General features: G+C 48.4%; 1 protein-coding gene and 1 pseudogene across 1 annotated transcript; both read left to right on the top strand.

Annotated features, from left to right (window-relative positions):
• Nucleotides 1–351: 351 nt before the first annotated feature.
• LOC133378527 (5S ribosomal RNA) lies at nucleotides 352–470 on the top strand (annotated as a pseudogene).
• An 11,832-nt stretch (nucleotides 471–12,302) lies between these two features.
• FOXA1 (forkhead box A1) lies at nucleotides 12,303–18,923 on the top strand. Its single transcript, XM_061613228.1, has 2 exons — nucleotides 12,303–12,467; nucleotides 15,900–18,923. The coding sequence occupies exons 1-2, from the start codon at nucleotides 12,393–12,395 to the stop codon at nucleotides 17,178–17,180; spliced, it is 1,356 nt and encodes a 451-aa protein (XP_061469212.1). The 5' UTR covers nucleotides 12,303–12,392; the 3' UTR covers nucleotides 17,181–18,923.
• The last annotated feature ends 1,788 nt before the right edge of the window (nucleotides 18,924–20,711 follow it).

The following is a 20,711-nucleotide window of genomic DNA, read 5'->3' as shown; positions in this document are numbered from 1 at the left end:
ACAAAGCACCCTTCACAACTATACTTCCCAGGATTCTTTGGGGGAAGCCATGACTATTTAAAGTGAAAAAAGGTCTGGTGTGGATGTGGCCAGGGATAGCTTTGGTTTAAATTCAGATGGGAGACTAACATTTGTCTCCTGTAGAATAAAAAGATGTGGGAACCCCCAAAAAATAATCATACCATTTATAATGTTTTTCCTGTCAGAAATGAAAGGGTCATTCCCTCTGCCCACTGCCCACCCACCCACCCAATCTCCTCCACCTTCCTCCTTACTCTTACCCTTCCTCCCTTTCTGTCCACTCTTCCCTTCCTCCTCCAGGTCAGTTTCACCAATGCTAAGGATGACTGCACCTACAGCCATACTACCCTGAACACACATGATCTTGTCTGATCTCGGAAGCTAAGCAGGGTCAATCCTGGTTAGTACTTGGATGGGAGACCACCTGGGAATACCAGGTGCCATAGGATAGAGGAAGGCAATGGTGAACCACCTCTGAATACCTCTTAACATAAAATCGTATGAATATATCCAAAAGATTCATAGAGTCACCATAAGTCGTAATCAACTTGAAGGCATATAACAAAAAAAAGCAAAGGATGATTGCACAGGAGTAAATCCCATTAAACTCAATAAGCATGCAAATTATCATCCCTACCTTCCCCTGCTCCTCCCCTTTCCTCTCCTCTCCCTTTCTCCACCCTCTCTCCTTCTATTCCTCCTACCCCATAGTCCCTTTCACCTATCCTAAGCATGACTGCATGGGTGGAAATCTGACTGAACTCAATAAGCATGCAAATGATCAGACCTGCCTTTCTCCTCCCCCTACCCTTCCCCCTCTCTTCTTCCTCTTCTCCCCCTCTTCCTTCTTCCTCCTCCCCTGCCAACTCCAGCCCTCCCTTCTCCCCCATGGTCAGTTTCACCTATCCTAAGCATGATTGCACAGGAGTAAATTTTAGCATGTGTTTTTAAATTGTGTTTTTAAATTGTTGTTTGTGTTTTAAAATTTGTATATTTTTATTGTTTTTAATTGCTATAAACCACCCATAGAGCTTCAGCTATGGGGTGGTACATAAATGTAATAAATAAATAAGATAAAATAAATAAATCCCACTGGACTCAATAAGCATGCAAATGATCAAACCTGCCCTCCCCCTCCCACCTGCTCCCATCCCCCCTCTTCTCCTCTGCCATTCCTCCTCCTCTCCCTCCTCCTCCCTGTGGTTAGTTTTACCTATCCTAAGCATGATTACAGGGGAAGAAATCCCATTGAACTCAATAAGCATGCAAATGATCAATCTGTTCTCAGCAAACTTGCACAGGATCCCATTTATTAGCTCTTCGATTAAAAAGCAGGTCTCACTAACAGGCAAAAAAACACCCTTGTGGATTAAGAACATATCTATAGCTAACAGATATTTCTATCAAACTTTAAAAAGCAGGGAAATTGGGCAGCTATAGTGAATGATGGCAAACTTGCAGTCAGGACTGCATCTCCAGATGGAGAATTACATTTTTGTATGCTTGTTGGTGTTCTTTTTACTTTGATTCTTTCCTGTGTTACTACTGTTTCTACAGAGAATCTAAGGTAGAAAATTATATTTCTCTCATTATTCATCCTAGAAATCTGTGTCAAATTTATTTTTATTAATGTCCAAGCCTTTTTATTGGCCAATGTCATATAATGGTGAAGACAGCCTTTTGTGTTTCAAACTGGAGGTTATATTCTATTTTGGATGCATTAACAGTTGAATTTGAAACTGCAGTTTGATGTAAAATTAGACTGATTACAATATGTTGCAATTTAAGCAATGAATCTAGCTGTTGGAAAAAACAAACTTGGCCTGCCCAAGATGCATACTGTATGTTCAGCGTGCTAAGCTTAAATCACTCCACTTAAGGAAAAGTGGGCATGGTCAATAAAAAACATGGAACACACCTAGAAATTTGCTAGAATATATTTCACCCCCCCGCTGTTTTATCTTGTGCAAATTAAGATACTCCTCGTGTCCACTGGAGACTATTCTGCAGAATAGTCAGTGCCATTATTCCACAATTGCTTCTGGAGTTTTTTTAATGTAAATTATGCAAAGTGTTGCTGTACTTCATATATTCACAGAAACAGAAGCAAAAGAAAATAATTTACTATAGGAAATGTCATTAAAATTGCAAAGTAAATCAAACATATTTGGTTCTTCCTTGCTAAAAGAAGATCAGCACAGCACATGCCTTGTTTCTGTTATTTGGGCTGATTGCAGGGTTGCCACCACTCACCATATGCTCAGAGACACATGTGTTATGACATGAGTCAACCCAAATTGTGTTCGCATTTTGACAAATTTGTAGGGCAGTAAATATCTCAAGAGAAGAGGTCAGGTGTCCTGCTCCCCTGGTGCATTCACTATAGCTGCCCAATTTCCCTGCTTTTTAAAGTTTGATAGAAATATCTACTGACTGTAAATACGTTCTTAAACTGCAAGGTTTTTTGCCTATTAGTGAATTATCACATAGGCTAACAAGCCCCTGGTCCAGGGCCTGTGAAGTTCATAATAGAGCCCCTGGTACAGTTTCCAAATTTTCAGTAGCTTGGCTTTATTAAATGATCTGCCAAGACATGCAGCAATTGTCAAATGGGGTGTGTGTGTGCATAAGTGTGTGTAAAATAAACAGAACGTTTGTATATGGAATATTATCTTGTCTGAAGATCATTAAAAAAATTTACAGCCAACTTTTTCAGACTGATGAAGGCTGCAGTTCAGCTCTCCCCACTCTGATACCCTCTGGATATTTTGAACTAAAACTCCCACCAGCCCCACCTTGTCCTTTGCTGCTGATTGGAGCCAATCAGAGTGAAAGGAGACGAGTCAGCCACTGAGAAGAGTCTTCTCAGTAGCTAACACTCTCCCCTTTCACGCTTATTGCTTATTGTCTCCTAGGAATGTCTATTGTGGGAGAAGGCATTAACAAGGATCTCATTCTCAACCCCACAGCAAAAAGGGGGAGATGAAGATGAAGGGACCCTGCTGTTATGAATTTGCCTATATACGTGTGATTAACGCCCTCGGTGCCCTGTTTTTGAGAACCCACTCGACCCCCTTGATCTGTGGCAATAAGAAAATGGCAACAACAGTCATTGGGCTGACAAACCATAAACTTGGGTCTCCGATTAACATACAGCAGCCTCTATTTGCCTACTGCTGCTGAGGTGCATGATAGGGGACACCACGCTTATTCGAATGTGTCCAAACACCGCTATTGGTGGGAAATGCGTCCGAGCTGCTGTTGCGTTGTTTGCAAGGGAACAAGAGGCTTCAGGCCCCAGTTGCGATCAAAACCTGTTATCCACATCAGCGGGAGGACCGAGGCAATTTCGTGTACGGAGGGGGAGGAGGCGGCGGAGTGCTTTGTTTCCCTTCCATTGGTAAATAAATGATACTCAAGTTACTTCCACACCATTCTATGGGAAAGGCACTCCCTAGAAAATAGAGATAAGCAGGATCAACAAAGCTGGCAGAAATCAAAAGGAAGAAACTGGAGATGTTCGGAGCTGATGCGATGGGTGGACAGAGCTGGTCTTGGCTGTGGGTTCAGGTTCTGCCCTGACTACCCGACCCTGAAGTAACGGCCTTTCCCTTCCGATCCGCATCCAACCCTTCTCTGGGAGTTGGGGGGCATACACACCATCCCTTTAAAGCACTTTTCCCCTGGACATCCAGGGAACTGTAGCGTGCCTCTCATTTGTGCCCCATGTCATTAGATGGCCTTGCTTTTGGATTCCCTACATTTACAGACCGCCTTTCAGGCGTAACGGTTCCTAAGGCAAGCCACTCCGGCTGCGATATGGAGGTCATGGATACTCATCTAACTTAGATTGATCGTGTGGGTGGGTGCCTGCCTGTTTGTCTAGGGCTTTGCGCACTTTAGAGCTTATAAAAAAGCCAGGGTGTGGCAGTGGTTAATAAAGTGCTGGGCTGAGATAGGGACACCTAGGTTCAAATCCCTGCTCAGTCACAAAACTTCCAGGCTGACCTTGGGCCAGTTGCTGTCTCTCCACCTTACCTACCTTACAGGGTTGCTATGATGATAACAGCACAATCCTATACCTGTCCAATCTGAGCCCCATTGAATTCGACAAGGCTTCCTCGTTGAAAGGAGATAATGAGGTAGACATCTAGATAGATTTTCAGTTTTGCACCTATTTGGTAATATCCCATTAAGCTCAGTGGAATATTTTGGGGTGGGTTGGCCTATCTAAGTAAATTGGTGGTAACAGTAGAAGCAGGTTTGCTGGGGAGATCCCCCATTTAGCTGAAGAAGCTGCAATCCAAATCCTTGCAAATTTGTTTATTTTGACACTCTTTTGAGTATGATTTTCACTTTCTAGGATGTAGATCATCTGTCCATGAACTGCTCTGAAAATATAAAATTGAAGGGCAGTAGAAAGACTGGAAACAAACTTCCATTTATTGTCTTAGTTCTGGACCCAGCCTTTCCTCAGCTAAACTGCCTTATTTACCTATTGCTAATTCAGATACCGCATAACGGGGTGGCTCTCATTCACTTTTGGCCATACCTGGGATCGCATGCCAGCAGTGAGTGTGGCCACCTCACATTCTCACAGGAACACATACACACAAACAAACACAGGGCACAGGCGCCTACACGGAACACACACGGATATCCCTTCCCCATCAGCTGAAGTGGGACTTATCGCCCCCTTCCTATCTGATGAACTGGGACAGGTGATTTGCACCACCGTCTCGGAGCTTGGCTGGGCAGAGAGGTTTAAACCCCTGTGGCCTATACACATTATTTTGTTTTTCTCCTCCAATTTCGGTGGGGAGATCAGTGGGACTTGCTTCTGCAAAAATGTGTAAATAATTGTACTACGAATTTGCAAAGCTCGCATTGATTAAGTGGAGCAGGTTTGAATTTGTCCTAAACTCTGGAAACGGTTAGAAGTTCATATGTAGAAGACACAAGATGCTTGACATACTTAAGCAGACAAACTGGTAGGAAGAGCGGGCGACAAGCTTCTTGCCTCTCTAAGTCCAGAACTTTCCTGCTGGAGGATCGATCCTTTACCCCATCTAGGTCTGATTCTAAACATATATACTAGGAAGTTCAATCCTTTCCATATTGATTTGCGCTTGTGAGGCTCCCACTGGCTGAGCTCGTGAGATGCCTCGGAATGTTCACCAACATTCCACTCTCAGGTAACAAAGTTAACAACGTCTGCAAACCAGAACATATGAATGAAGGGAATGTTGTTTTGTGGATGAGGCTGGGAACTGGCAAGAGATCCCAAAAGGTAAGGAAACTAAGGTCAGAGATCCCAGAAGCGAAGGAGCTGAAGGAACGGTTGAATAGTAGGCAGCAGACTCAAGCTGCAATTCACACTTATTCGGGAGTGAGTCCCATTGCATACAGTGAGATTTACTTCCAACATGAATAGAACTGTGCTGTAAAAAGAGGGTAGATAAGAAGAAGGCTTGAGGGGAAAGGGAAAAAGAGAAAAGGACAGTTAAAAGAGAGAGAGAGAAAGGGGAATGAAATGGGCATATTGAATTAAAGCCCCGTTTGGGGGCTTCTTTCTTTGAACTGGTGCTTACACTTAACACTTGTCTGTGTTTCAACTGTGGGGTTTAGGAACAGCCGGGAAAAGGGAAGACTCCGCTGGGAGTCTAGGGGAGGAATGTGGACGCCTCAGTTGGTGCTCGCTAACCCTCAGTAAGGCGCGCAGAAGCAGTTTAAAGCCTCAGCGCCTTCCCACAGATGTGGCTATCCCTCCTCCTCCTCCTCCGCAGCCAAGGAAAGCGTTGTTAACCATTTTGCCTGCGGAGAACCACCGATCCTTTGACAGGACTCCTGCCAAAGCCCCCAGGCCCTCTTTCTGGGCAGGGCTTCACTTCCACAGCGCTGAATGAGTTTGAAGGAGAGAGTGTTTGCGGGATCCTTTCCTTTGGTAAAATCAAAGGCTGCCTTTCATCCTCCTTTGTCCAAGCAGGACAGAAGGCGTTCAGTTTTGGAAGGAGAGCATCTCCCCTCTTTTGCTTCAAGAATGAACGAAACTACCCAACTTTGGTCGTGTAGGAAAGGAGCGTAGATAGTCTTGCACTAAACAGAGAGGGGGGGGAAGATAAATCGTGTGCGTGTGTGTGAATGATATTAGGATCTATAGATAGATAACCACCCTGCTGCGAAACTGGCTGTCACATCTGGCTGGCCACAGTCGGAGGAGACCACGCTGACCTAAATAGACCATTGTTGTTAGTCAGCAAGCGCATCCTTTCGGTTTACGAGGATTAGATACGAAATTCCGGTCATCCGGAACTCCATTATCAGGTTGAAAACAAACAACATAAAAAACTACTGCTCATCCACTTTTTCGAAGGAGGCCACCCTTTTTCTTTTTTTACACTGATTTTAATGTAACGGTCTTAATGGAGAAACCTAAACATAGAGGAAAACAAGAAGCTCCGGTTTTCCTCTTCTAAGATAGAAGAGGAAGCTGAAGCCACGGGGAGGGGGGTTAGGAGAGCCTTCCCCCGCCCTCACTCACGTTAGAAATTGGATCCTTAACTCAATACCTGACAAATCCAGCTGCTAGTTGTCCGGGGTCTCCGGGGTCTTAGTCCCCTTACTTTTTGGGGAGCAGGGTCCCAGCATCCTACGAGCCAATCAGCATGAAAAGGGAGTGTGTTAGCCGCTGAGAAGAGTCTTTTTATGTGTTTCCTTGTCCTTTCCTGCTGATTGGAGCCAATCAGAGTGAAAAGAGATGAGGTGAGTCAGCCACTGAGAAGACTCTTCTCAGTAGCTAATACTCATCACTTTCATGCTCATTGCCTCTTCGAGATATCTGTTGTTGTGGGAGAAGGTGTTAACAAGGATCTCATTCTCAACCCCACAGCATAAATAAATAAATAAATAAATATTTTTTTAAAAAAAAGTAAAAGGGAAGGGGCATGACTGTGACTAACAGGAAGGGACCCCGGACTTCTGAATTTGCCACTACACTTCTGGACAAATCTCGATGAGAACACTCCTCAATATCAAGGTTAAACTGAAAACAACTTCTAACCTAGCGAAATTTCTGCCACCCCCACGCCTAAGTGAAGCTGAAGCAGTTGGATTTAAGGGGGGTGTCTAGTAATGAGAACTGCCCTCCCAGTGCTAAAACAGCTCCTTGAAAAGTGCCTCGCTGAAATCAATGGGAAACACTGCCTTATTAGCCTTTGCCGTGTTAATTAATGTATGTTAAGAAAAGAATGTTGTGTCACCTGAAACACCATCGTATTTATTATGGTATCAGCTGTGGGTCACACTCCACTTCATCAGCTGAATAAAGTGTAAACCTGAACTGATAGTCAAATACTTGCCATTTCAGAATAATCGCGCATCTAACGGCTGGTCTATGGTCTACGGAAGCATATGTCGTACTTCTGCAGTGATCGAGTCGCTCCTCGAAATGATTCGTGTGTAATTATTCTCTCTCTCTCTCTCTCTCTCTCTCTCTCTCTCTCTCTCTCTCTCTCTCTCTCTCTCTCACACACACACACACACACACACACACACACACACACACACACACACACAGGAGTCTTGGAGCATCTTCAAGGTGAACAGGTTTGTGGTGCAGCGAGCTCTCTTGGTCTAGAGTCCGCTACACCTCACGAGGCGGGCTTGTTACTTCATGAAGGTTTCTGCCCCAATTCACCTTTAAGGTCCCTGCTGTTTTGCTTTTGCTGTGACAGACTAACAGAGGATCCCTCCCCGCCCGTGGATTCTCTCCCTCTCCTTCACCCCCACCCTTGTCCATCACCCCTAAGCCAGGAGAAATGACACAAGACAAACGCTGAAATTCTCGCCCTCCCCACGTCCACCCCCACCCCCGTTTTCTCGTTTTCCTCCAGGCAGCAGAAGAGAGGAGGACTCCAGTGGCTTTACACCCGGGGGACAAGTAGCATCGCCCCCGGGGAGTTAAAGATCAGGGATGTCCCGCCTGTCTAGCGCCCCATCACCCCCCAAGCCATCGGAGGCATGCAAAAGCGCTTTGCAATAATGTCGTCCGTCCCCCACCCCCCGCCGCCTTCTGACAAGTCTCCTTCCTGCGCAGTTTCCTTTGAAAATGTGGGAAGAGGTAACCTGTGAATGAGCCCCGCTAATCTGTTTTTTCCTCCCGCGATGCTTAAGTTCAACAGAGGTGGGCTTTTGGTGTTTTTTTAAAAAACGAAGCCTAGGAACAAGAAGGGATTCGCAGGTCAACACACCTGAGCTTTTCCCCTCTGTGCTCAAGAGACCCCCATCCGCTACATGCCGCCGGGAAGTGAGCGATGGTCTTATTTGGGCACGTCTTGCATGCCACAGAGGCGTCAACTCCGGACCCGTGTGATCGTGGCGTCCGGCTGAAGCCAACAGCAAACCTGGCGATCGCTTGGGTGGCTGGGCATCGGCTCCTCAGCTCTTTCTGCCACTCGCTAGTGCGCGCTTGAGGTTGCGGCCGGTCGACAGGAGGCGCTGTATTATCACAAGCCGAGCAACTTCCCCCAGCAGTCACCTCAGTCTTACCGGCACACACAAATCTCTCATCAACCTCTGAGCAGATAATTCCCAACACATACACAGAGAGCGAGAGAGAGCGCGCGGAGGGGGAGCGTTGCTTTGCTGATGTTGTTGCTTAAGGTTTGCGCCCCTCGCAAACAAAATGTTTTAAAAGCCTTAAACCTTATTGTACACAAATATATATTATTGGTCAGCTTTGTCTTGCGAAAGTTTTGAACACTATTGGAAAGTGATCGGATCAAGATAGGAAGAAATAATAATATCAGCAGTAGTAGTGCCACAACAACCTTATTTGCACGGCTCTGTTCTGGTGTAATGTGTTTGGGGGCAGCTACACACATAATGGGGCTGAGGGCACGAGGAACGACGCGCTTTTGCTGAATGAATGAATGAAAAGAGTTTCGAGAGTGCATCGGTCATTTAGGCTGACCACGCACCGCCTTTTTATTTATTTCTTCTGCTTTAGATTAAGCTCCACATTGAAATCGGCGGAGCTTCTTTCCACACACAAGCGTTGTAGGATCCGACGGTTTGAAGACGTTCAGCCAGAACTGATACCTAATCATATACCCATCGGCCTAAAAGGGGAGGAGGAAAGGGGGGATCAAACAAGGCTGCGATCCTTAAGACTGGAAGTCATTCCCCTTGAAGTTGCCGAGATGCTTTTCACTCCGGTTAGGTTGAGATGGAAAACGCGTTCAGGATTCCAGTAGCACAGTGGCATTTTGATTTTAAATGAAGTGGACGCTACCCTGCCAAATGAACGAGCTCCGGTCCGCTGAAATGAACGAGACTCACAACTGCTTAACTGAAATTAACAATTGCATTAATTCCATTTGACTGGAATTTACTTCAGGTAATGCGTTTAGGCTGAGAGAATTCCATCAGTAATACAAACAGTAGCATCTCTCTTCCTTCCCCTCCCCTCCCCTCTTTCTCTTCAAGTCACAAGCAAAGGTTGTGTCTTTCATGGCAAGGCGTCCCACAACCACTGTATTTCAATAGGACTCCTTAATTTAGTGTGACCATATTCAAAAGCAGTTTGCCCTCTAGTTAGCTTTTTCCTTTTTATTTCTTTAATGACACATTTTCCTCCTCTCCAGCTGATTTGAGACATTTGTTTGTTTCAAGGATTTAACAACTCTGTTGCCAGATTGCGGGGGAGGCGCGACAGGGCAAGAGACTAGGGACAAAGAAAGAAAGGGATGAGAGAGGCGGCCTTTAGACGTAACTGAAAATTATGTAACTGAAAATTATGTATCGCCCTGCTGAGTCCCAGGAAAAGAAAAACTGGATTCCCAACTCATGTAAACCGAAAGGCTTATTCCGGACAAGTCTCTCAGCCCTCCAGCGACACCAGCAGAAATACACGATCTGAAATTCCGCCGAAGCGCCTGCGATTCTCGAAGGACGTTTCCAGGGAAGAAAATTCAGGTGTCATCAATGGGAACTGGAATGCTTCAGGATGCCGGCGTGTTGATTGGGTTGTGGATTAATCGGGCAGTAAATGCAGACGTGCACCTTCCATCAGATAAACACGTGGCCCGTAATACATTCAGTGCAAAACTGGCCCATCAGTTCGCTCAACTTCCTTGCAATTTTCAAATTCTTGAGAACGTCAGAAGTCCGTTTCGCGTCCGCCACCTCCACCGTGAAAAAGTCAGCCAGCCAACTGGCAGGCTGATCCCAGCATCTTTTCCTAACCAAAAGTACGCAGCTCGGAAAAGAGCCCACGTTCCACTTAGATCAGTCAGGACAAGACGCTTGAATTTAAGCACTGTTTTATTCCAGTAATAGTATTGGAACCAAATCGGCTTGCAGCCTCAATAAGTCCAAATGACCTACCCCTGAGGAAGCATTGGGGCACTCAGAAGCGACATTTTACTGTTACTTTTCACCGTGGGGCTTACACCCAAGTAGGACTGCAGCCTTTGGATTGCAGGTATTGGGCCAAATACTTGAAATTATGTAGGATTTGGATCAAGCCGAGAAGCCTCGGTCTTGACTTAAGCTGCAGTCCTATACACTGAACTGGCAATGAGTACCTTATTGAACATAGCGGGACTTACCTCCCAGTGAAAATGCTTAGGATTGCACTATAAGCAGAAAGGACGTTGGACTCATACTACGTTGCCTCAGCTTACCAATGGGAAAGTTTATTCATAACTTGACCTATGCCCCATTGATTTCAATGGGAGGTAAGTTCAGCTAACTTAGGCTGGATCCAGCCCATGGAAAGGATCTTCCACTGCCCACCCCTGTCAAGAGCCACAGCGCCCCAGAAACAAATATCTGATTTGCTTGTTTTCACGAATTTCTATTACATGATTCCCCCCGCCCTCCGCGGCCACCAACGGCGGGGATAATGAAGAGTGCACACTCCAACTGCGATCCGCAACTCATTTACTCAAAAGTAGCACTATTCAAGTTAAGGGAGCTGCTTTGCGGTCTTAGACCGCCTTCTCAAACTTCACAGTAGCTGCAAAGGTTCCTGGCAGATTCACTATGGAAAGAAGAGCCGTTGAGTTCAAAGGAATCGCCGCCTTCGGCCCTCGCGGTCGGGTTAGGACAGGCAAAGGGGTCGTGGACCCGAACCACTGCCCAGTTCGAGGGAAGTGCCGTCCGCCCAACTTTCCGTGGCTATCACCTGTTATTTACTCGCCCAGGCTGTTCCTAAGGTGACGATTACCAGGTAGGCAGGCGAGGCGCGGGGCTGGCGGGAGGGACGGAGGGCGGGCTCAGGCCGAGAAAGCCGTGAAAATGGTCGGCCTGACTCACCTGGGCTGCTTGCCAAGTGTTGGTTTCAGCCGAGGAGATCCGCATTTCAGACCTCTATTCATCGGGACGGCTTAACGTCACGAGTGTGACTCATTCACACGGCTCGGGGCTTCTGGACGGCAGGGGCAGAGGGCCAAAAAGGAGCGGGAAAACCCGGCGAGCAGAGCGACCGAAACGCTCCTACTGCAAGGGATTTTCAAGGCGATGGGGCGTGAGGAGGGGTGGCTGTGGGGTCAGGGTCATGATTCTCTTCGGGGGCTGGGAGAGGGACACACTTGGCGGTGGCCTCCCCTGCGACCCCACCCGAAAGTTAAAGGAGTCTCCAGCTGCCCACCCCCAGTCAGCAAAACACGCTCCGGGCACTGGCCCTGGCTGCTCTTTTCCGCCGGCGATCCAAACAGAGAGGGCTGCCCTCGTCTGTCTCTTCGAATCGACTCACCCCCTCTCCATACACAAAAAAAACCCCCACAGAAGCCATCCCTGCCTGCATTTCCAGTGGAGGGGGGGCGCGGAGAGAAGGGGAGGATTTTCCTGTTTTCCCTTCCCCTGCCCTGTGGGTCTCTCTCTCACCCTCTCTCTCTTTCCTCCCCCCTTTTTTCCTTTTCGTCGTCTCTTCTCCCCCCACCCCAACGTCGCTCGGCTTAAACCAATTACACCGCTTTGCAAATAAAGTGCCGCCCCGGGGGAGTTGCAGGGGAAGTGGAACTGCCTTGTTTGCAGGTGCATCGCCGGCTTTGTAGGTGCGAACGTCTTTGTGCGTGAGGACAAATGGGGAGAGGAGGAGGAGGAGGAGGAGGAGGAGGTGGGCGCTGCTGCTGTTGCTCCTGCTGGTGGCGCGACGTAAGATCCACATCAGCTCAACTCCACTCACATCCCAGCCGGCACTTCCTCACTTCCTCGAGTGGCTCGCCGCCACCCAGCGCTCTCTGCCTCCTTCGGGGGGCTTGATCGAGCCCTCCCCGAGGGTCGGTTTCCTGCTAGGACTTGGGGGGGCTCCCTCTCCCGCCGCTCGCCAGAAGGGGCTGGATGGTTACACCGGGCAGGCTGGCTCCATGATGTTAGGGACTGTGAAAATGGAAGGGCACGAAACGAGCGATTGGAACAGCTACTATGCCGATACGCAGGAGGTGAGCGGAGCCAAAGGGCAGGCGGAGGAGTGGGGGGCATATGGCCGGGGGGGGATTGGAAATGGAAGCCGGGGTGGGGAATTCAGCCAGAAGGGGGATCGAGGGTCCACGCCAAGATCCTGATGGGGTGGATTTGCCTTTCCCAGCGTTACAGCTGGCGGCAAAGCCAGGAAGAAATGCACCTCATTTCCAATAGTCCCACGAGGGAGGCCGCCGATCGTGGGGTGAGAGAAAGGAAGTTACTGATCTCCTTCTAGGATCTCGGTTTGGCACGCAGGACGGGCGCTCCTCAAACTCCTCTTCCACCGCGCCACAGTCTTTACAGTTAGGGCCTTGATCTGGAGGGTGGTGGTGGAGGAGGTGGCAGTGATCACTTCTACTCCTCCCTTTGGGGAAAGCGTTACACTTTGTTGGCAGACCTCTCCCCCAGCCCTCACCTATGCTGATATTGTACGCTGCTGGGCATAACAATAATTTATGTGTACTTTGCAACACGCTTCTTTAAGGGGGTGGTGGGGGAAAATGAAAAATAAAGGGAGCAATTCTCCGTGTGACCGGCGGGTGGCGCTGCAGAGAATAGGATATCCGAGTTTGTAACCAGGAACCTGGCTCTTTTTCATTGTCCATTCATTTCCACGTTCCTTATTTTACAATATGCTCCAAAGAAGTGAAAAGAAAAGATCAAAGACGACCCAAGGAACAATAACGGGTGGGGGAGCATGTAAAATCCCAATGGAGGGATGAATGGGCCTTCTGACTGAATAGGGAGCGAAAGGCGGAAAAATACATAAAATAAAATAAAATATGGCTTCAACGCCGCGAACGTAGCCTTACAAAACGTGAAAGGGAAAGTAACGAGAAGGCATGAACAAAAATAAAAGTAAAGGAGGGGGAGGGCATCCCAGAGCATACAGACAGAACTGCGTGTACAAGAAGGAAATGTTGCTTAGCAGTGCCTTACCAGAGTTAATGTCCCAGGTTCATGCGCTAAAATGCAGGCTGTGGACTCCAGCTCAACATGTGTTTGTGTAGGCTGCCGTATCCCGGATTCTTATTTAATACTGAAGGGTCAACAGGGGGCAAAGAAGGGGTTTAGATTAAATGTATGCTCCACAGGTACTCGATTGGAAAAAAACCGAAACTGCTCCTCCTATGCTAATATGAGGCCCGTCATTTGTAGACATAATTTACCCTCGTCTGCGCCAGATTACCCCCTTTAATTTAATTTTTCAATGTTAGAGTGACAATTTTACGCTAAATTTTATTTACCATACCACACATACATCCACAAATATTACTTCCCACACCAGTCTTGCCGCTATGCAGGATATTTATTTTGTTGCTGCTGCTGTTGTTTTTAAAAGGTATTTTTTAAAACCATAGCGCTACAGGCGAGGAAAAAATCATGCCGTTATGTAGAAATAATTGCATATAAAATAATGTGTTTATATAGAAATAATTTTCTCCATCAGTTATACTTGGTTATAGTGCATAATCTTAGGTTTGTTTACTAAAAAATTGCCACCAGCAGGTGGATGGTCTAGCTGTCTATATATAGACACTTCTAGATATGTGAACGATGTTGGAGAGCTATTTTACAAGAAATCTCAAATGCCACCATATCAGAAACCTCTTTGCTTTTAGGAACCTGGCATTCTAATTATCCCAGAGAACCCGGCCTACAACTATGATATGCTGCAGTGACAAACTAGGAAGGGAGCCAGTGGGACATCCCCCTTCACATCCAGTTTCCCAAACCCGACTGACAGCGCGCATTAGCTGCAGCGGTCTTAGCAACTAGATTTTAGTTTATTTTTGAGCAAGGGTTAGACTTTTCAGGTCCATTCTTCTTCCAGGCTGTTCCCTTCGTGGGGAAACTTTCTGAATCTAATTTAGACTCTTGAAAGGTTTAATGAAGTGAGCGTCGATTGGCTTTTACTAGTCAGCCAAAGCCAAAGAAAAAGAGAAAAGGGTGAAGAGAAAGGAAGATACCTCCCACCCCCCCTCGCAGAAGAATGTGGTCATAAGCTGTTTGGTTTGGGGTCAAAAAGGTGCAATGGTTCATTTTGTCGAAAACTTTCCTCGCGGCTGTTCTGGGATGGGGAGGGGGAACCAGCGCAGGACAGCGGGGAGAGAGAGAAAAGGGGGTGGGGGTCTGTGAAAGAGGCCCCAAAGTTTGCTTTTCCCACCAACCCTCGCTGAGGCCTCGGGAAGGCTTGGCCGGCTAGAAGGCGCTCAGGGGCAAGGAGGCCGCGGATGAGCGCCATTCTGGTGCCTTGGAAGCAGGCGCGGGGTTTGGGGAGGGCCTCCAGGTTGGGCCTCCCGCGGCCAGCACGGCTCGGCCCTCTGGCCCATCCGCCACCAGCGTGCCTCAGTTCGGCAAGCCGTCGGATTGCCTTGCTTGCCTTCGATCCGCTTTGTTGAGGCCTGGGCAGCTGAACTGGCAGGCTTCGAGGGAAGAAGAGCAGCCTAGGGTCGTTCGCCTTCCATTTCCGTCTTGTTTTGTTTTGTTTTAAACAAAATAATAAATGATCAGGCCTTCAAGGGTGGACTAAGGCCTTGCGAAAGGGGAATCTCTGGAGAGAGCCCCTCGCTCGCCTAGATCTAACTTTAGATGCCCGTCGTGGTGATGTGGGGTGGGTTGTCTCCGCCGGAGCTTCGCGCCGGTGTGTGGCCATTTGGGCTGGCGCGTTCTCCTTCCTCCGCGTCCCCGAACCTCCGGGTTGGTGGGTATGATTTGGCGCACGTGGTCGCACACTGGCGCGCCGCATCCGTACTGTACCCGAAGAGGCCTCCTCGATGTAGGCCCCATCCAAACGTCTCCTTCAAGTCCTTTGTTTTGCTTCCTGAGGACGATAGCGCTGGCTATAGATGTTTACTCTGCGATCCTAAGCACTCTTTACTTCGGAATAAGAAACATGTTAAGCATGATGTGCGACCGGTTGCAACGTTGTCGATTCCACCGTGATATTTACAGATACCTTTGGCTTTTCCTACAAAGCTGGATGGAGTAGATTCATAATGTGGCTGTCTTTCAAATGTAAACCATTTCTCTCTGTGTGTGCGTGTGAAACCTCCTTTCCTCCCAGTTTCCTTGGCACACATGCCCTCCCCAACTGATAATCCAGGGCCTATATATTTCTAGAGTTTGGGGCATAATTTTGGACAGGCTAATAGTAGGGGCTGGCTGGATAATTAAGAGCTGATGTGTAAAGAGCCTTGCAATGACGTTTACGGGAGAAAGTGGAGATTCTAATCCTAGCTAGTTGGACGCTGGAGGAAGGAATCCTGCAGGGGCAGTTGGGAATTAACTGAGGTGGCCTATAAGGGTATGCGATTTGGTGACTGTGCGATGCTGCTGCAGCAGGGGCGGGGGTAGGGAGGGAGACCTTTCCTTTCCTTTCCCCTGTCTAACCTGGTTCCTCTCCGCAGGCCTACTCGACGGTGCCCGTGAGCAACATGAATTCGGGCCTGGGCTCCATGAACTCCATGAACACCTACATGAGCATGAACGCCATGACCACCAGCGGCAACATGACGTCGGGCTCCTTCAACATGTCCTACGCCAACCCCAGCCTGGGCGCGGGCTTGAGCCCCGGCGGGGCCACCGGGGGCGCCATGAACAGCATGTCGGCCATGGGGTCGGCGTTGAGCCCCGGCGGCATGAACGCGATGGGCAGCCCGCAGGCGTCCCTGAACGGCCTGAGCGCCTACGGCGCCATGGGCCCCTGCATGAGCCCCATGGCCTACGCGCCGGCCAACCTGAGCCGCGGCCGCGACGCCAAGGGCTTCAAGCGCAGCTACCCGCACGCCAAGCCGCCCTACTCCTACATCTCGCTCATCACCATGGCCATCCAGCAGGCGCCCAGCAAGATGCTGACGCTCAGCGAGATCTACCAGTGGATCATGGACCTCTTCCCCTACTACCGCCAGAACCAGCAGCGCTGGCAGAACTCCATCCGCCACTCGCTCTCCTTCAACGACTGCTTCGTCAAGGTGGCCCGCTCGCCGGACAAGCCCGGCAAAGGGTCCTACTGGACGCTGCACCCGGACTCGGGCAACATGTTCGAGAATGGCTGCTACCTGCGCCGCCAGAAGCGCTTCAAGTGCGACAAGCAGCCAGGAGCCAAAGCCGGCCAAGGAGCGGGCGGCGGCAACTGCAGCGACGGAAGGAAAGACCAGGGAGGCGGAGGCGGCTCGCCCTTGCACCGAGGCGGTGGCCAGGGCAAAGGAGGCCAGCTCGAGGCCGCCCCGTCCAACCCCGGCGGAGCAAGCAGCCCCCAGGACCTGGACCACAATGGGAATGGAGCCGAGCTGAAGCCCTCCGTGGCCGCAGCGGCGGCGGCCGCAGCGGCGGCAGCGGCTGTAGCGGCCGCCTCCGTGCCCCCTGGCCCGGCCTTGGCCACCCTGGGCCACGCGGGCCACTCGCTGGGGCATCACGAGTCGCAGCTGCACCTCAAGGGCGACCCCCACTATTCCTTCAACCACCCCTTCTCCATCAACAACCTCATGTCCTCCTCGGAGCAGCAGCACAAGCTGGACTTCAAAGCCTACGAGCAAGCGCTGCAATATTCCTCCTACGGGGCGGGCCTGCCCGGCGGGCTGCCCCTCAGCAGCGCCTCCATGGGCGGCAGGGGAGGCATTGAGCCCTCGGCCCTGGAGCCTTCTTATTACCAAGGTGTGTATTCCAGACCGGTCCTAAATACGTCTTAGCTGGCAGGGACTCGAGGCCCCCCGAGCTGAAGCTTCCTTCCCTGCCTTGTGGGCTCGTCCCCCGTCTCTCTCTCTCTCTCTCTCTCTCTCTCTTTCTGTCCAAATTGGCGGTGCGTTTCCCCAACACTTTGCACCGTTCGTGCGAGGGGGGGAGCAAAAGAAGAGACTGTTACTTTATTATTATTGTTGTCGTCGTTATTCTTATTGTATCCCAATGCATTGTGTTTATTCTGTTTTGGCCTGGAAAGTCCCGCAAGTCCCAGCTAACGCCATGCGCGGGCGCGCGCGCGCACACACACACTGTATATACCGGCCCTGCCATCACCACTGTAGACCTTGGGAAAGAAAGAAAAAGAGTTTTCGAGCTTGTAAATTATTGTTTTTTATTGGTGAATTTTCCCCACCTTTTCTTCTCGGGGGCAATCTCGCGAGATGTAGAGGTTTGCGGTGGGGCTTCCGCCAGGAGAGGCGTGAGGGTGCCTTCTTGGCGTGAGTCGGGCCGCTGGCCGTCCCGGCTCCTTTGACAGCAACTGATGGCGGCTTGCTTCTCTTGAGGACACAAGACGGAGCTGCTCAAGGTTCCTTTTGCTCCTCCATCCCAGCTACTCTCCCCCCACTTTTTTTAAGAGATGCAAACTGGGGCCTTCTGCTTGTGGAGCCTGAACTCCACCACTGAGCGATGGCCTTTCCAGAGAAAGTACCAAAAGGAGAGGTTTAAGTTAAATTCAGATGAGAAAGCTCTGGAGGGACGACGACGCAGTGCTAAATAAACAAGCAAGGAAACCACAAGGGAGCCGTCGAACAGGGAGAGAAGTCAGGCCCGACGTGAGCCTTGGGAAAGCCCCAGTGCCATGGCAAACGCATCTCCCCCACGCGCCCCGGAACTGATCTGCCAGGCTCGGAGTGGCTCCCTTGGGAGATATAGGTTACCCGCGCGCCTGGACAGTGAGCCAGTTCCGGACTCCTCCGGCTGTGTAAAGTGGCGTGGGTGGAGGCTGGAGGTCAGGATGGGACCTCCGCGCCTCCAAAATGGCCTGGGATTGGGATAGGATGCAAAGCCACAGAGGTCATGGCCATTTAATTCCCCCCACCAAGCTGTTACTAAGGAGTCTCCTTTCACAGGAAGCTTCCCGGCCACGTGGATGACCGATTATTTAATCCCAGAACCCTTTCCCCGGCGTGCGTTCAACAACTATAACTATCTGTAACAACGTTATTATTATTATTATTATTATTTTACCCTCTCTTTCTCCCCCCCATTCTAATCTAGAAGCTATTTTTTCTCTCCGCGCTACTCTTCCTCAGATCAGTCTATCCACAGCCATTATTGCCCCCCCATTCCCTGTGGCCGCCTAATGATCGCCGTTGTTAGCACGTTCATCCAGTGTTAATGCACTTTCCACCGTTTTTACACGATGTTTTAGCCTAGCCAGATGGTTTTTCTGTTTTTGTTTTGTTATTTTTTTTCCTGTTCGCTTTCACAATGCCCTTAATTTATTTGCACGGTTTATACTTTCTTTCTTTACAGCTTGAAAGTGCTTTAAATGACGGTTTTAGAATGACACGCACCATTTTAAAGAAAATTTAAAAGATCTTAATTTTATAATAAATGTGATTGTAATTGAAAGAAATGTTTTGATTTTTTTTAAATGGACAATATAAGTATGTTTCCCCACCCCACACCCCTTTCTCTCTCCCTTTCGATAATTTGCAGTTAAGGACTTTAAATAAATCACATATTATCAATGAGAGATTTATGGGTTATTTTATTTTGTTCCATGATTGGAAGAATGGTTGCTTCCATATGGATTCAACTGATCCGGAGTAGAAAAGGAGATGGAGGCGCAAAGATCAGAAGAGGCTGGCTTTCCCCCTCTTCCAAGTTGGCGGATTCGAAGCGCCTTGGGGCTGCCCTGGTGAAGGGTTGGGGAGGTCCATACACGGACCTTGTGAGGCGCCTATTAAATACTTCTTGAACATTTCGCGTATTTAACAATCAGCACAATGCTACAAATACAACTCTTTCACAAATATCCGCTCTGTACGCATAGAAGACAACAACAGAGCTATTGTCACCATCTTCATTTGTAAAGAGGGAGTAAACAATGGGAGAGAAAAGTTGACTTCAGTTTGGGAGACGGTTGTGGATATAATTTAGTAGCAATGAGTTGTCCCGATGAATACTGCACCTCACCCCTCTGTTTGATACTATAGAAGACTCTAGTTCTAAGCGGCCACCATTAGAGCTCAGGTGCAAAATACCTGCAGCATCCAAAACTGGGATACTGCCGTTGACTTTAGTGGGAAATGGGTTGTATTCGCTTTGTGAGTTTTTAAATTTTTGGACGTGTCCGATGCAAAAACTGGCTATGCTGCCCTTGCTTTTTGTTCACTAGAGTGGGCTTTGGGGTCTAATGGATTCTGGATTGACATTTCCATTTTTCCTTTAAAAAAACACCACATGAAAAGTGGTTTAATTCTGTCCAGTTCTGCAGGCCACCTCCGGTTGGATTCTAGATAAACCTTGCTTTTGAAGAAAAACGTATTTGCAGAAGAACACCTTATAGGGTACTGTGCAAAAGGTTGACTTCTATTGGAAGCGCATTTCCTGGGAACTTTACTTGTACTGGAATTTAGCACCAAGTTAGTAAATTAGTAGGAATCTGTGCTTTCCTGGTGCTATTTGCATCTCCCTTAACATTAAATGAGGTTAGTGCTTGCAAGGTTTTTTGAAAATTAAATTCCCCCCCCTCCAATAAGTTTACAAATGCACACTTTTTGTGTATAGACTTGCTGGTTAGTGTCTGTGTGTTTCATATTTTAGCTGTTCATATTCAGGTTATGCTGTTGATCCTTGGAATATTAATACTTACTTTTTAAAAAATAAGACTTTCTATTAATAATATATCACCATTAGTGTGCATGGCGCAGGACAGGTAACTGTTTTGTGGTGCTTACAATTTGAAATGCAAACCTGGACACACTTTTGGGGGCTCCATTGAATTCAGACGGACATGGACCCTTACAGAGGGAGCCATATCCTATGCACGTTTCCTGGAAGGTAAACCCCACTGAGTGAATCTCGTAGGTGCCTAGAACTGGAGTCTTAACTCGAAGGCGCTTCCCCTTAGAAACTGAAGATCCAGCAAGGCAGCCGCTATGTAAGCTCCCAGGAGCAAAATGTGTAGATTGTTGTTCCTGCTACAGGTGTAGAAAATGTAGCAATCCCAAATTCAGGCTCTAGAGAGTCTGATGTAACAAAACCAGCCAGAAGTCTTGCAACACTTAAAGATAATCTCATACAGTAGATATCTACATAGAAGTTATTCGGGTAAGCGTGTAAAGGATTGCAGCCTAAAGCATCTATCCTCGTCTAAGGTTCTCTGGGCCTTTTCTGCAGTTCTAATTTCACACACAGGCCGGTTCCACATCCGTTTACTTGGAAGCAAATCCTACCGTTTTAGATGTAACGTTGTGCATTGTGTTTTGAATTATTATTATATTCTGCTGTTTCATGGGGGTCCCCGGTGA

Source organism: Rhineura floridana, chromosome 2 (genome assembly GCF_030035675.1).
Source record: "Rhineura floridana isolate rRhiFlo1 chromosome 2, rRhiFlo1.hap2, whole genome shotgun sequence".
In the NCBI taxonomy this organism is placed as follows: Eukaryota; Metazoa; Chordata; class Lepidosauria; order Squamata; family Rhineuridae; genus Rhineura; species Rhineura floridana.
Note: the sequence above shows the minus strand (reverse complement) of the source record. Positions and strands in the feature narration are given on the sequence as shown.

Excerpts from the sequence above, each read along its gene's own strand:
- FOXA1 (XM_061613228.1), top strand. The coding sequence starts at position 12,393 with ATGATGTTAGGGACTGTGAAAATGGAAGGGCACGAAACGAGCGATTGG. Across the intron at positions 12,468-15,899 it reads ACTATGCCGATACGCAGGAG|GCCTACTCGACGGTGCCCGT; the intron begins GTGAGCGGAGCC and ends TCCTCTCCGCAG.